The sequence below is a fragment of the Episyrphus balteatus genome, chromosome 4, assembly GCF_945859705.1.
Source record: "Episyrphus balteatus chromosome 4, idEpiBalt1.1, whole genome shotgun sequence".
NCBI lineage: Eukaryota > Metazoa > Arthropoda > Insecta > Diptera > Syrphidae > Episyrphus > Episyrphus balteatus.
Genome location: NC_079137.1, coordinates 3,713,217 through 3,728,505, shown reverse-complemented (window position 1 = coordinate 3,728,505; position 15,289 = coordinate 3,713,217). Strand labels below are relative to the sequence as shown.

Below are 15,289 nucleotides of genomic sequence, written 5' to 3'. Positions count from 1 at the left end.
CAATATACATACTTACTCATAAAGACACACGTTTACCCGTAAACAGAGTCTTATTTTCTAAAAGCGATAAGAACAATTGAATGAAAACACAAAAATAAACAAAAATAACTAAAAAAAAAAAAATTCATTCCAACAGACACGCTGCATTATTACTTGAAAAATGTTTAGGTTCAATAGTTAAATAAAAACTCTAACAAGCTGTATCGTCTTCGTCGTCTCTGACTGAGCTTGATTGCACAGCCAGAATTTTTACGTCAATCATTAAAAAATATTTGTCATTTTTATTATTTCAAAAACTTGTGTTTCCAATTGAGTTCTTCAATATTTGAAATTCATTAAATAACTTAACAAGAAGAAATAATATTCAAAAACAACCATGACCCTTCTTAACTAAGACGAGCCTTTTAATATCTTCATTCGTGTATTAAATTGAAAATAAAAAAAATCGTAGACATAATTTTTTGTTGTGCGATAAGTTTACTTATTCATTTAAAAATTGAATGATTCGTTTGTGAATGCAAAAAAAATAAAAAACTTTTGTGAGATAACCTTGCCCGTCTGGACTTTCGAATCGATTTTATTGAAGAAAACAGAACATACAAATTTAATTTAGAAAAATCATAAAATACAGTTTGGAGTCTAAAGAAGACTAGAAGTCTAAAATGTCTGACCAAGGTATGTAAATTTTGATAATTAGTTGCATTGTGGAACATATTGTTATTGTGGAACGTATTTTTTTTTAAATATATTGAATTTGACGTGAACTTAGCGAAATACTAATTGGGAACCTTATATGAATGATTTGGCACTGCGTTTTATGGTAATTCGCTGAGTTCATATTAAGTTAGCGAAATAACCCGACAAGTTTCAAGGTAGCATTCGATAAAATGTTTATAATATTTTTTGCTAATTCCTTGCTAATGTTTTTGTTGCGATATCCATTCTGTATAGGTATTGCATGATTCGCTAAGTTCATAAAAAATTAACGAGATCCCTACAAAAGACTGACCCTTATCAAAAGAAATTTGTGATTTTTTTTTTATTACAGAATAATTACAGCTACATAAATGTAAATTAAGTTTTTTTTTCTTTTATTCAAGTTTGTTAGGAGTTTTCGCTGAGTTCCTAAAAAATAAAGAAGACCTTCCTAAAATTGACATCTAGTCCATTTGTTGTTCATTAATTAGTTGTTGATTAATTTTTAGTGATAATTTGTAATTAAATTTTCCTATTCTTTAAGTGTAGTAACGCGATTAAAGTGTATGAAGTCAGGGAAAAATATTAGGAAAAACGCATTGAACAATCTATGGGAAATTTATAGTTTGTTGCTTTTTACTTGCGATATAGGTACTATATATCAAGTTATGCATTCGTACAAAAAAAAAAAAGTTGAGATAACATTTTTCCATGACATTACGATGATAGACAATGCCAAAAAAGTGGGTCCCGGAAGTCCGTCTGTCTGTCAGTTTGTCAGTCTGTCTGTCTGTCTGTCTGTCTGTCTGTCTGTATAAGGAACTAGAGCCTAAACGGATGGACCGATTGACTCCAAACTTGCTATGTAGTAGTTTTTGGAGACTCTCCAGAGGGGTTTTTGGAATTAATTTTTTCGGACCAAAAAAAACGGTAACTGTCATACAAAAATTTCGGAAAAGTTTAATTTCACGAAAACGGCTCCAACGATTTTGTTAAAAAAATTCAAATGTTAGTTTTTAAACAATGTCTATCTTTTGAAGAAAATTTTTTTTTTTGAAAATCGTTATTAACGGTACCTGCCATAGGACCGCTTTTTTCAAATCGGATTTTCTACAAAACTACTTATTGTATTTCAACGAAATTTTTTATACAAAAGCATTTATATAATTTAAATATAAACCAAACATAAAATCCAAAATAATTTTTGGATTTTTAAAAAAATTTTGAAAATTTTTTTTTGAACAATCAAATTTTCGAAAACGGGACTTTGAATTTTTTTGAAATTTTGTTTTTAGATGTTGATTAGTTATTTCTACAAAATGGCATACCAGTTTTATTTTTAAACTTTTTTTTCAAAAAATTATTTATAAAAAATTAGTTTTTTTAAAAAACGGCTCTAACGATTTTGAAAATTTTTTTTCTAAAAATGCACCTTAGTATATCAAATAAAACTGCATACTTGTTTTGTGGGGCGATTAAATTTCAGATACTGTTTTATTTTTTTGAAAAATGAATTTTATTTTATTTTATTTTTGTTTTTTTTTTTTGTTTTTATGTACCTACATTTCCCAAGTTTCTATATAAAAAGTCTTAAAAATTTAAGCAACTTCAACTCTAAGAGCAAGTTCGTGCGACCCAGTCGTGCATTTTATTTTTACTGTAATTTTAATTCATTAAATTCTTAGGTATTTTTTTATTTTTATGGGTGATTCTCTAAGTTAAATGAAAGAAGCTATCAAATGGTCAATCTTAATTGGCCTAAACCTATTCAAAGAAGAAGGTTTTCAATTTCGTCTTGAGTTTTCGCTAAGTTATAGGATATAGGTATTGAAACTAACGAAGTTTTTCATTTTCGAACCAATTGAAGCAATTTTTTTTTTCAGTTTTTTCGTATGTTTACATACTTGCAGTGACTGCTTTTTATTCCGTCAATTCCATTATAATTTATGAACAACAACAACATCTTGAAGGTGCTACCACCAAGTGTTTTATGGCTAGAGTTACAGTACTGTTTCACGGACGCCAATCCGATCATCAGACTCCTTATTCAAGCAAGAAGCAATTTTCGTAGTTTGTTTAAATAAAACAATTTTTGTTTAGTGTTCTTTTCATTTATAAAATTCGCTTATTTTATTTCAACTTAGCGAAAAAAAAACAATTGCCGAAAGAAGGTTAATCATTCAGTTCCTAATTCCTTCAAGCAAATACAGTTCCTTAACTCCTATGTTGTTTTTTTTTTTTTTTTTGAATATTTCGCTTTTTATTGGCAGTTAGCGAAAACTACAATGCTTAGTTAACCTAAAGCCAAAAACAAGATTTGCAATGTTGTAGTGCTTAAAAATTTCAAAACATTTTATATTGTTGAATTTTTATTGTTTTGTATTAGATTTCGCTTAGTTGCAGTGAACTGAGCGAAAAACAAAATAATCGCATTAGACCAATCAAAGAACATAAATTATTGCTTATTTTCTTACGACAACTTTAATAATTTCACTCCTTGTTACCTTGCTTTTGAAATGTTTCGCTAAGTTTACGGAGTCCTAAAGCCGTTCAAAACCAGTTTTAAGTTTTTTGTGGCTAATAGTAATTTGTTCATCCTTCATTACTTTGTGTGATGTTTCAACAAGTTCCCATGAAATCAGCGAAAAGAAAATTGAACACATTCTTTTTTCACTTTTTCAGCTAAACGTGTACCCGATCCAGTTTTTGATTCAATCGGTGATGCTGGAAAATGGCAAATATTACTTCTGTTACTAATATCTCTGTCAAAGTTTCCCGTTGGATGGCATCAACTTTCGAATATTTTTTTAGCCCCACCAATAGATAAATATTGTGGTAACCCTGGAAATACCACAGATATTTGTTCACCAGACTGCAAGGAAGTCATCTACGATCGAAGTGTTTTTGAGCAAACTATCACCATGGAGTGGGACTTGATTTGTGACAAAAAACATTTTGCCAATTATTCACAAACGATATTTATGTTTGGCATATTGGTGGGAAATGTCAGTTTTGGCATATGGGCCGATAAGTAAGTTTAATTTAGGCCAGTTCAGGTTTCTGAAAGGTCAGTTCTACCTAGCTAAAACTACAGCTTCTTTAAGATACAAAAGAAGTTTTATAGAAGCTTTGAAGCCTTAAAGAAGCTTTATAGAAGCTATAAAGCCTAAAAAGAATCCTTTTGGAAGATATATAATTTTATAGGAGCTTAATGGCCTAAAAAAAGGACCTTTTTAGAAGTTTTATAACCTTAAAGAAGCATTATAGAAGCTGAAATGTTAATTGGATGTGAAGGTTATTAACGAGTATTTTTTTTTTGTGTGGCTTCTTTATGGCACAAGTAGATTCGGATCTTCGTTGAGAGAACAAATTCTCTAAGACCTTAGAAACCTGAACTGGTAAATTTTGTTGATATAGAAAAATAAAGTTAAATAATTTTCTCTTTCCAGACATGGCCGTCGAATACCGTTTTTATTTTCTGTTGTTCTTCAGTTGGTGTCTGGCGTCCTTGCTGCATTTTCCCCTTGGTTTTGGGTGTTTGTTTTCTTAAGATTTCTGTGTGCCGTTGCAACAGGTGGCAATATGTTAACAAGGTAAGTCTTCAACATTTTGTTTCTGTTTCTAGAAAAATCTACGAAAAAACTCTTTATTTTTTAGCTTCTGCCTCATCATGGAAATCATTGGGCCAAGTCGCCGTGAAGTTTTAACAGGAATCATCTATCAAGTTCCCTTCAATATTGGTCATGCTCTTCTTTCAGTTGTTGCGTATTTCATTCGAGACTTTAGAATGTATCAATTCACGCTGTCAATCTTTTCGGTATTGCTTCTCTCGTATATCTGCCTTATTCCGGAATCTCCACGTTGGCTCATGATGGCTGGCCGAATTGATGAATCAGTACGAATTCTAGAAAGAGCTGCAGTTGTCAACAAAAGACCAAAAGAAAATGTTCGTCCGATTGTCGAAGAAGCTGCCAGAGCTCGTGCTGCCAAGGCAGAAGTGAAAAAAGCTAAATTTTACGATTTGCTAAGAACTCCCAAACTAAGACTGTATTCACTATGTATATTCTACAACTGGTTCACTGTTGGCTTCAATTATTTTGGAGTGTCTCAATACATCGGAAAGTTAGGAGGAAGTATTTTCCTCAATGTTGCCATTAGCGCTGCTCTTGGAATTCCCGGAGTAATAATGTCTGTACCGGCTTGCAAGTATCTTGGACGAAAGCCGACTTTGGTAGCTGCAAATCTAATCATTGGAATTTGTATGATAGCATTTATATTCGTTCCTGCCGAACAATCTCAACTGCAGGTGGCGCTAGCGTCAATGGCTGTTTTTGGTGCTGCCACATCATTTCCCACAGTCTATCTCTATGGTGGGGAGGTATTTCCAACAGTTGCCCGTAACTCTGGCATGGGATTTGCATCAATGTTGGCTAGAATTGGAGCAATGACAGCGGCACATGCTTCAAGTTTTGAAACATTTGGCATTTGGGTGCCACCAGTGATATTTGCTAGTTTGGGAATGCTAGCAGCGCTTTTGACTTTATTGCTTCCCGAAACAAAAGGTGAACCTTTGCCAGAAACACTTGAAGATGCTGAAAATTATGGAAAGAAAACGTAGTAGAATTGTTTCTTAGACAATTTTTGTAGTAAATTTTTTATATAAATTTATTGTACTAGAAGAATTTTGTTAAATATTATTTAGTTATTATTAAATGGGCTTTTTCTTTAAAAATTAAAAACATGGAAAGAAGAAAGTTTACTGGTTTAATATGAAACTTTGGATGCTGATATCTCCGAAATAGACCATCGAAACCTGTTTTCTGAATCAATACACCTTTCCAACAAAGTAATTTAAAATTTTTAAATTCAAATAAAAGTTGAAAATCAAACATTGATGCGAGAAATACCCGTTACTTACCTTATGCTCCCTCTGGTTCCTTAGATATTTCAAACCAAACATTTTTGTTTCTTACTTTTTCTTACATTGCGAAGCCAATATCTTTTGACAAAAGTTTCGAAACAAGTTTTGGTTTACAGATATGAGTTCACAGTGAATAGGTCTATGCATTCTTTGAAAAAAATTACAAATTTATTTTTTTCGGATTTTCAAGAAAAAATCAATTGCCTAAAAAAATTGGTTTTTAAAAAATTTCTTCCAAATCCATCGAGTAAGATATCAAAGGAAAGGTCTCTTTAAGCTCTATTCATAGGTGAAAACCAAATGTTTCTTGGAGGTTTGGTTCCTGAGATATTTCGAACCAAAAATGTTTTATTTCTTTTCCTTTCATTCCCAAGCCGATATCTTTTGACCAAATTCTCGAAACAAGTTTTGGTTTACAGATATGAGTTCACAGTGAATAGGTCTATGCATTCTTTGAAAAAAATTACAAATTTATTTTTTTCGGATTTTCGAGAAAAAATCAAGGTTGCCTAAAAAAATTGGTTTTTAAAAAATTTCTTCCAAATCCATCGAGTAAGATATCAAAGGAAGGGTCTCTTTAAGCTCTATTCATAGGTGAAAACCAAAAGTTTCTTGGAGGTTTGGTTCCTGAGATATTTCAAACCAAAAATGTTTTATTTCTTTTCCTTTCATTCCCAAGCCGATATCTTTTGACCAAATTCTCGAAACAAGTTTTGGTTTACAGATATGAGTTCACAGTGAATAGGTCTATGCATTCTTTGAAAAAAATTACAAATTTATTTTTTTCGGATTTTCGAGAAAAAATCAAGGTTAACCCCTTGCCTAAAAAAATTGGATTTTAAAAAAATTCTTCCAAATCCATCGAATGAGACATCGATAGAAAGGTTTCTTTAAGCTCTTTTCATAGGTGAAAACCAAAAGTTTCTAAGAGTTCTTGTTCCTGAGATATTTCGAACCAAACATTTTTTCTTCCTTTTCCTTTCATTCCGAAGACGATATCTTTTGACGAAAGTATCGAAACAAGTTTTGGTTTTCAGATAGATATAAGTTCACACTCAACAGGCTTATCTGCATTTAGGTTACAAATAATTTTTTTTTTTAGATAAAACATCCTTTATCCTTCACAAATAAATCGTTGGCATCTTAAAACAACAACAAAAATACACAAAACAGCAATTATTCTTTGTGTACAATTATTATTTATAAACTAAAAAACATCTTATGTTAACATAATAATTCTATAATTAGTCTATGGTTATCTTAAAAAAGACATCTTATGGCATCTTTCAATCTTTGTGTGTCGGAATATAAACTCTGCTCTCAAACGTCTCATTTTGCATCTTTTTCATTTTCAGCCTTGTTTTTCTTCTTTCCAAAATTCTCTCCATCTTCGATAGTTTCCGGCAGAGGGGCGCCTTTAGTTTCTGGCAAAAATATCACTAAAACAGCTCCAATCAATGGAACAATACCAAAGATAACTGGTGGTATCCAATGTGCAACAGATGCAGTCTGTGATACAAATGGAGCTGACATTGAACCAATTCGAGCCAACATCGATGCAAAGCCCATACCAGCATTTCTCACAACAGTGGGGAACATTTCACCACCATAAAGATAGACAATTGGGAAAGAAACAGCCATTCCGAAGACACCAATCGATGCGAGGACCACTTTCAAGAAGGCACTGCTAGGAGGGACAAAGGCTATCGCCAACATACAACATCCTGCAAGAGTGTTCGAAACCATCAACGAGATTCTACGACCCCAGTATTTTCCAGTAAGAATCGAAATCAATGTTCCAGGAATACCCAGAGTTCCAGCGATAGCAACGTTTGTGAAGATATCTCCACTTAGTTCACCAACATACTGTGACACTCCGAAATATGTCAAACCACAAACAAACCAATTTATCGTTATACAAATGGTCTTGATTCGGAGATTTGGAAAACGGAACAGATCGATGAAAGTTCCCTTCTTCACTTCTTTCTTGGTCGTTTTACGGCGAGACCATTCTTCCAAATCACTGCGAATATTGTGAATGGGAAGGTTATTTGTAATGGCAGCTTTTTCTAGAACTTTTGTAGCCTTATCAAGTTGTCCATCTGACATTAGCCATCGGGGAGATTCTGGAATAAGCCAGTAGTAGGAGATGAATATCACTGAAATAATTGACATTGCAAACTGGTACCATCTCCAATCACGGAGGAAATATGCAAACACAGGTAGGGTCATGTGTCCCAGGTTGAATGGAATCTGATAGAGAATTGACATGATTTCACGTTTCTTAGTGCCAGTAATTTCCATGACGAGAACGAAGCTTTAAGAGTAAAAATAAACATTAAATTTGTTTAGTTTAAAAGGATCACAGGTTAAACTTACCTTGTTATCATGCTTCCTCCAGTTGCAAGTCCAAGTAAGAATCTGAAGGTACAAAATACCCAAAACCATGGTACGAAAGCATCAAGAACTCCACAAACTAACTGCATCAATACCGAGCATACCAAAGGTGGACGTCGACCAACTCTAGAATTTCAAATGACTCATTATTCAAGTCTCTATTTGAAAAAAGTGTTTCTAACTTACTTATCAGACCATATTCCAAATATAATATTTCCAACTAAAATACCAAACATAAATAGTGTTTGTACAATACTGGCTAGGTAGCGTTTACTACACACTAAATTCCATTCTGTGACAATGGTTTCTTTGAAGATACTACGGTCGTATACCAGTTCGGTACATTCATCGGAACATTTGTCGGTTAGATTATTTGGTACAGCACATTCAAAGCTAACTGGTGGAGCTAGGAAAACTGTGGCCAGTTGATGCCAACCAACTGGGAATTTCATCATGAAAATCACCATACATATCCAAATTTGCCATGGACCCAAGTCACCTATCGATCCGGCAACGGGGTCTGTGATGCGGGCTTCGTAGTCGGCTTTTTCTGAAAGTGTAAAAATAATAAGTTATTTTTTTTCATATTGAACTTAAACTATAAAGATCAAATCATGAGTTCGATAAATGAAATCAAAAGAACTTAAAGTTTTCAAAAACCTCTAAGCTTAGATTCAAGCTCTAATTCTAGCCCAGTATTAAACTAAGTGTTCACAATGTAGATCTTACCACCCCTGATCCTGATCTGAACCCTCTTTTTAATACTCATGGGACCCAGGAATCTTTAGCTTTGGAGTTTGATTCAAAAAGGTTTTACATTGCAATTACAATAATTCTGTTACTATCATAGAATATACAGGGTGTCCCGGAATAAGGTAAGGAAAATTAAAGAGGTGATTTTTGGTTAATGGTTTAACAGTAACGCTCTATCTTTATTCTTTAAAATTGATACCACTTGGCGATGATTTAAGAAAACCCTTACTTTGGTATGCCTTTACGGATGTTAACGATAACACTGGTTAACAAGGGTTCTGTTGCCGAAACAAAAATATACTTTTCTGAAGGTTTTCGGTGTGCTGAACTCGAATCCGAAGTCAAAAAAATTCTAGCAGCTCCCGTTTTTGAGATATAACCGTTAGAAAATTCAAAAAAACGTTTTTTTGAGTTTTTTGGACCTTATTCTATTGTATAAAGAAAATTGTTTGAGCATATTTAGTAACGGTTTCTATAAGAACTCTTTTCCATCTTTCGATACCTGTTTAAATCTTTTCAATATCTTTTGTATTGCCCGAGATATCTTAAAATGAAGTAAGTGGGTTTGGCTTCATATATCATAATGGAGATAATGACGTTATAAAATTTATAAAAATACCAAACAACTGAGGATATCTCGGGCAGTAAAAAAGATATCGGAAAGATTTAAACAGATTTAAAAAGGTGGGAAATAGTTCTTATAAAAACCACTACTAAATATGCTCAAACAATTTTCCTAATATAAAAGAATAAGGTCCGAAGTGCTGCATTTTCTAACGGTCATATCTCAAAAACGCGAGCTGCTAGAATTTTTTTGACTTCGGATTCAAGTTCAGCACACCGAAAACCTTCAGAAAAGTATATTTTTGTTCTGGCAACAAAAAAAAAGTTCAATTTTGTAAACCAGTGTAATTTTTCTGTTAACCTTGATAAAGGTTTTTATTTAGAAAAAATGTTATTCTTGGTAAATATACAAATACAAATATGCAAATTTTAAATATCTTTTTTGGTTGCTCAGATCTTAATTTTTAAAGCTTTTCATTTTTTCTTGCCCATGATAATTTTTGCATTTAAGCCCAATTTTCTTCGAGGAAGGTTTAATAAACATATTGTTTCATTAATTTATTCTTATGAAAAAACTGTAATGAAGAAAAAAGTCACTTACAAGTTTGTTTTGTGATTTTTTTTTATACAAAAAAGAGAAAATTTTTCAATAGTCAGATATACCTCAGATAGAGCTTATTCCTAGGAATAAAAGTTTTTTATATTGGCATTTATTCTTCTGATAGCCTAACTGACGATTGAAACATCAGGGCTAAGGTTAAAAATAAAATATTTATTTTTGTTGTTTTAGTTACAGTATTTTGGGTTTTATTACGATTTTATTTTATAACGGTAATATTTCAAAAAAGGGAGCTCACCTAAAACCTTTGAAAAAGTATATTCAATTTGATAAATTAAACACATTTATTTAAAAAAATTATAGGTATTGGCTATTTCTTTAATGTTCAGTCATAAATGATAACAATATGTTTTTAAATCTCTATAAATGCTCATTCTCCTGTAAATTTTTCCAAACATATTTTTCAAAAATAAATTAAAAAAAAAAAACCATTTAACCTCAAACATTCATGCCTCCCAAAAACCTACACTTAATTAAATGTGCAAATTTAGACCAAAGCGCAACTTGCACTTTACAACTTACTAAGTTGATTGCATGTGAAAATTTATTTATAGTTTATTCAATTCCAAAGACTTGTGGCCTGTCGTGGGTGTGTGTGGTTTGGATGCACAAAATTAATTGAGTTAAATAACAATAAAAAAAAAAAAATGTGTTTTAATCAAATTATTTAATTGTAATTTTAAATTGCATGAAATATGTACATGGAGCAATTGAATGATGCATATGCTGATAAAATCAAGAGTGATGCATTTTTTTGTATGAAAAGAATCACACAGATGATAGATAACCTTGCCATTTGTTTAACCTGGAATACTCGAAACTGACTGGCAAGTATTGGTTTCGTGTAGAAAAAAAAAATTGAGGTTTTAATCAAAACCAACATTACGATAATGGAGAAGATCAAAAAAGTGGTTTTCGTCATGCCGTCCGTCGGTCTGTGCGTCTGTGCGTCTGTGCGTCTGTACGTCCATCTGTACATCGAGCTAGGGCCTAAACGGATGGATGGATTTGCTTGAAACTTGGTACAGATGACTTTTACGTAATTCCCTAGACCCCTTTTTTTTATTTTTTTAATATCTCCGTTTTAACGCATATCTCCCATATAACGTTTTCGAGGTATTGCAAATTTCTCGAAAACGGCTCTAACGATTTTGATTAAATTTAGTGTACGTAATACTCTTACTGATTTTAACAAAACTGCGTTTTTAGTTTTTCTCAAAAAATGCGGAGAACGGAAATATGGCGTTGCCGTTTTTCAAAAATTGACATATTTTTAAAGTTCATAAATTTCATCAAAACATAAGTCAATTTTATTCAAAATTTATAGACATAATTTTGAACTGGCGAATGTAAAAAAAATTAAAAAGAAGTTTTTAAAAAAAAATTTTTAAAAGGTTTTTGAAAAAAATAAATTTAAATGTAATTTTTTTAACTTTCATTTTTTTTTTGTATTTTTTCTCGACACTAAACAAAATCTTAAATTTCCGATAGATATTTAAGATAACGATACTTTGAACTACAAGAGCAAGTACGTGCGACCCAGTCGTGCATTTTATTTTTCAAAAATTCATTAAATTGAACTTTTTCTTTCCTGAAATGTATGTAAGTGGTAACTTCCTTCCGAAGAAAATACTATGAATTCATTCCAAGATTTCAATTAAATGATTTTCTTGAAGATAAAGTATAATTAAATAATTATTTTCTTATTTTATAATAAAAAAAAAAAAAAAACAGGATTTCAACTTTTCAACAACAATTTCATACCAACTTCATTTTAAGTTAAATGCCAAATGCATTATCAGGAGAAGAAATATTACTTTGTCTCATCATCTTGTGCAGAAAATTCCAATAAAATTATTATACATGGTTAATAATTAAAAAAATCCTGTTCTGTCAGAAGCACAATTTTCATATTTGGATTTTTCAATTGGAATTTTTTTCAATGGAATTAAAAGACAAATATAGGAAGAGCGAAAGATATCAAAGAAAAATCTGTGTGATTGTATAAATTGATGAAAAAGCAAAACAATAATAATAAAAAAAAAAAAAACAAAAACAATAATTGCATGCCAGTTGTTGTATGATAGATTTTTAATTGTATAGATACGTAGAAATAACAAGTTGACTTTATTTGTGTATATTGACAAGAGAGAGATCAGATTTCTTGAATGAGCTAGCTGGAGCTAGCTTTATTTACAAAATATAGGTACGTAATACAATTTAGCTTTGTATAAAAAAAGGCACATGTTACATGAATTATTATATTTACACTGAGACTGAGAGAAAATATCGACAAAAATTTACATTTCAATAGAACAAAATTTAAAAATATTAATTTTTGTTTTCACCAAAAAAATAAAAACAATGGTTTTACAAAAAATATGATTTAAAAACTTTACAGGAAAATTAATGTAAAATTCTGTTAATTTTCGAAAATTTTTTTAAGTGTAGCTTATGAAAAAATGTACTTTGATTTTAATCAAAAATTGACATTGTTGATGTTATTAGTTTAGGTACGTGTTTACAAAGTTGAGCAAATAAATAAGTTTAAAATACACCGAAAAAAATTTTGATAATAACAGCTATCAAATTAACATTTTTCAGTGACAAAAGTCGTCCAACAATTAAAATATCAATTTTGATATTTTATCATATCATTTTGACATTTTTTTAATTTCTGGTGGGATAGTGAAAATTTCACTTTGACAATTAAAATATCATTTTAAAATTTTTTTAAGTTTAATTGGATAGTGAAAATTTCACTTTGACAACTAAAATATCAATGTTGAGTAGATTTTACGTTTTAGTTTATTATAATGAAACTTATTTCTTTCCTTTTCATTTTTATTATTTTTATTATTTTAAGAATTTTCTTTCTTTTTCCAAAACATTACTGAATGGGAATATTCTTTACAAAATAATGGTGATATTATTTTTTCTATTATAGGTGATAATAATTGTTTATTATTTTCTCCCAAACTATGTGAAGTAAAATCTTAGTGCCGATCAAATTTTCTCAGTAAATCATACATTTTACTTCGAAAAAACACAAAGCGCCTTTAAATTAGTACACATTAAGAATTTTGTATTTAATATTTTTCAATAATTTGGAATGAGAAATTTATATGAAAAAATGATAATAAAATATCAAAAAAAATTTCCAAAATTAGACATTTAAATATCATCCTGATAATAAAAATGTTGTTTTAACATTTTAAATATCATAAAACACATTTTATAGAGCCTTTTTGGCTGATATTTAAAAAATGTTAATTTGATATTTAAAAAATGTTAAATTGATATTGGTTTTTTTTTCGGTGTATAAAAATGTTGGTTTCTGTCTGATAGATGTTCTTTTTTTTTTTATAAAAAGTTATATATTTAAATTGGTTTATCACGCTCACAATATTTATACTTATTAATTAATTAATTAAAATATTTTCAGCTAAATTATAAGTTGATAAAATCATTGATGTTTTTTGTATACTAAACCAAAAAAAAAAGACCATATGCATTGGAATCGACATTAACGTTTCGTTATACTGAGAAAAAGGAAGCAAACGCAATACTTTAACTTAAACTTTAATAGGAACATCATTTTGACTTAATAATCAATATAATCTTGAATTTAATTTTTGTTACGAGTCCTAAACTTGCCCCATAGTCGGTGTATCATAAACAACAACTAACTTTACTAGGAATCAAAGTGGCGTTTTCTTTCAAATAGGATTGCTCCCTGACTCGATTTGACCATTGTATCTTTACACGCCGCTGTTTGATATTAAAATAAGGTACCTACATTATGAACAAAACGGAAAGAAAACGAAGAGCCATTAATTAAGAATGTATAACAAACTAGAAAGAAAAAACTATAAAAGGCATCTTCATTAAGTAAGAAAACTGGACACGTTTCTTATATTATTTCTTATATGTAAAAGTGAAGAGATTTTAGTATTATGTATTAAAATATTTTTATCAAAAAAAGAACAAAAAGTGACACTATTGTTCTCGAGATAAGAATTACAAGAGTCTTTTTTTAATGCTGAATGCAACTAAGTACTCATTATTCTTTTAAAATCACAACTTCGCTTTATGAAAGAGCTTCTAAAAAGCAATATAAGAAATTAAGATAAAATTATTGATAAAAAAAAAAACAATTTTATTTCAACCTCAAGGATACACTATACCTACATCCTCTTCTTTTTTTTTTTTGCTTTTCAATAAATTAATAACTTCTAATCAACCGGCACAGTAACTAAGACAATTTTGTTCTCTTATAAATTTTTTCAAGGACCTTTTTCACAAATTTTTACTATCTCTCTCTTACCTTTCTCTTCTCGCTCCTTCCTTGACATAGCCATCTCGATTCCTGATTCAGACATTTTGTATAAATATTTCCTGATCCTTTAAAAGTGTCAATTTAGTATTAAACTCTTGAAAGTTCAAGACCGCTTGATGATCACTTTCACAATAATAAATTCCACCACTAACTTATAGGTTATCACTTTCTTATCAAAAAGGCTCTTATAAAATCGCAAAAAAAAAACCCAAACAATAAAATAAAACAATTATCACTTATAGACGGCGATATGGTGTAAAACAAAAAAATTAATCACAGCCCTTGTGAAGGGATCAATAGATTTTGAAACGCTCGTTTGATTTTCTTATCTCACATGTAAATTTATTATTCATGTACAATATTCTATCATCGATTTTATAATAAATATAGGAAAATGATCTCGCAGCGTGTCGATCGTCGATAGAAAACTGCGAACTATTGTATACGAACGAGTTGCGATTAATGTAGGTATAGAATTTATTTGGAATTTACTAGATTCAGATACATTTTCACTCTCTCTTATTAATGAACAAAAATGTATAATTTCGGGTTTTAAAGTAGCTCTGTGTAAAATTAATCTACACCCGGTTGATAACTTTGATAGTCGGATCGTCACGTATTTATTTCGCGCAATCTATCTGAACGACTGTAGAGCAATTTTTCAACTGAATACGATTCGTACTTGAGGCTACAATTTAATAGGAAACCCTGTAGAGCAATAGCTTAGCTTTTGTATATGTATTACGACGACTACGAGTACCATCATCATCATCAATAGCATCAGCATCGCAGGCATCAGCTCAGCATTATGCGAAATCTCTTTATAAACAGGGAGGGGTATCGCCTATCTCGCACTTCTCGCGATCTCGCATGAGCTGTTACTAGAAGGCCAGACTGGACGCTGGAGATGAAAGGCTGGAGTCCATTATGCGGATCATTGCACTGTGTGTTGTACAGCATGTAGGTAACTCTATAGACAAATCTCCTTGTGTACCTCAAA

The 15,289-nt window shown here is 30.7% G+C and overlaps 2 protein-coding genes across 2 annotated transcripts; one reads left to right on the top strand and one right to left on the bottom strand.

Moving 5' to 3' along the window:
- Positions 1–365: 365 nt before the first annotated feature.
- LOC129918612 (organic cation transporter protein-like) lies at positions 366–5,409 on the top strand. The gene is made up of 4 exons (XM_055999235.1): positions 366–675; positions 3,379–3,727; positions 4,146–4,289; positions 4,354–5,409. Exons 1-4 carry the CDS (start codon positions 663–665, stop codon positions 5,312–5,314), a joined length of 1,467 nt encoding a protein of 488 aa, XP_055855210.1. The 5' UTR covers positions 366–662; the 3' UTR covers positions 5,315–5,409.
- A 1,535-nt stretch (positions 5,410–6,944) lies between these two features.
- On the bottom strand, positions 6,945–14,778 carry LOC129918611 (organic cation transporter protein-like). The gene is made up of 4 exons (XM_055999234.1): positions 14,278–14,778; positions 8,201–8,564; positions 7,997–8,140; positions 6,945–7,934 (listed from the first exon to the last, which is right to left on the bottom strand). Exons 1-4 carry the CDS (start codon positions 14,330–14,332, stop codon positions 6,947–6,949), a joined length of 1,551 nt encoding a protein of 516 aa, XP_055855209.1. The 5' UTR covers positions 14,333–14,778; the 3' UTR covers positions 6,945–6,946.
- Positions 14,779–15,289: the final 511 nt, after the last annotated feature.

What these genes read in the sequence shown, in the direction of transcription:
- LOC129918612 (XM_055999235.1), top strand. An exon ending in TTTGGCATATGGGCCGATAA is followed by an intron (nt 3,728 to 4,145) that starts GTAAGTTTAATT and finishes TTCTCTTTCCAG; the next exon opens with ACATGGCCGTCGAATACCGT. An exon ending in GGTGGCAATATGTTAACAAG is followed by an intron (nt 4,290 to 4,353) that starts GTAAGTCTTCAA and finishes TTTATTTTTTAG; the next exon opens with CTTCTGCCTCATCATGGAAA.
- LOC129918611 (XM_055999234.1), bottom strand. Translation starts at nt 14,332, where the DNA reads ATGTCTGAATCAGGAATCGAGATGGCTATGTCAAGGAAGGAGCGAGAA. An exon ending in GAAGGAGCGAGAAGAGAAAG is followed by an intron (nt 8,565 to 14,277) that starts GTAAGAGAGAGA and finishes TTACACTTTCAG; the next exon opens with AAAAAGCCGACTACGAAGCC. An exon ending in GGAGGAAGCATGATAACAAG is followed by an intron (nt 7,935 to 7,996) that starts GTAAGTTTAACC and finishes TTACTCTTAAAG; the next exon opens with CTTCGTTCTCGTCATGGAAA.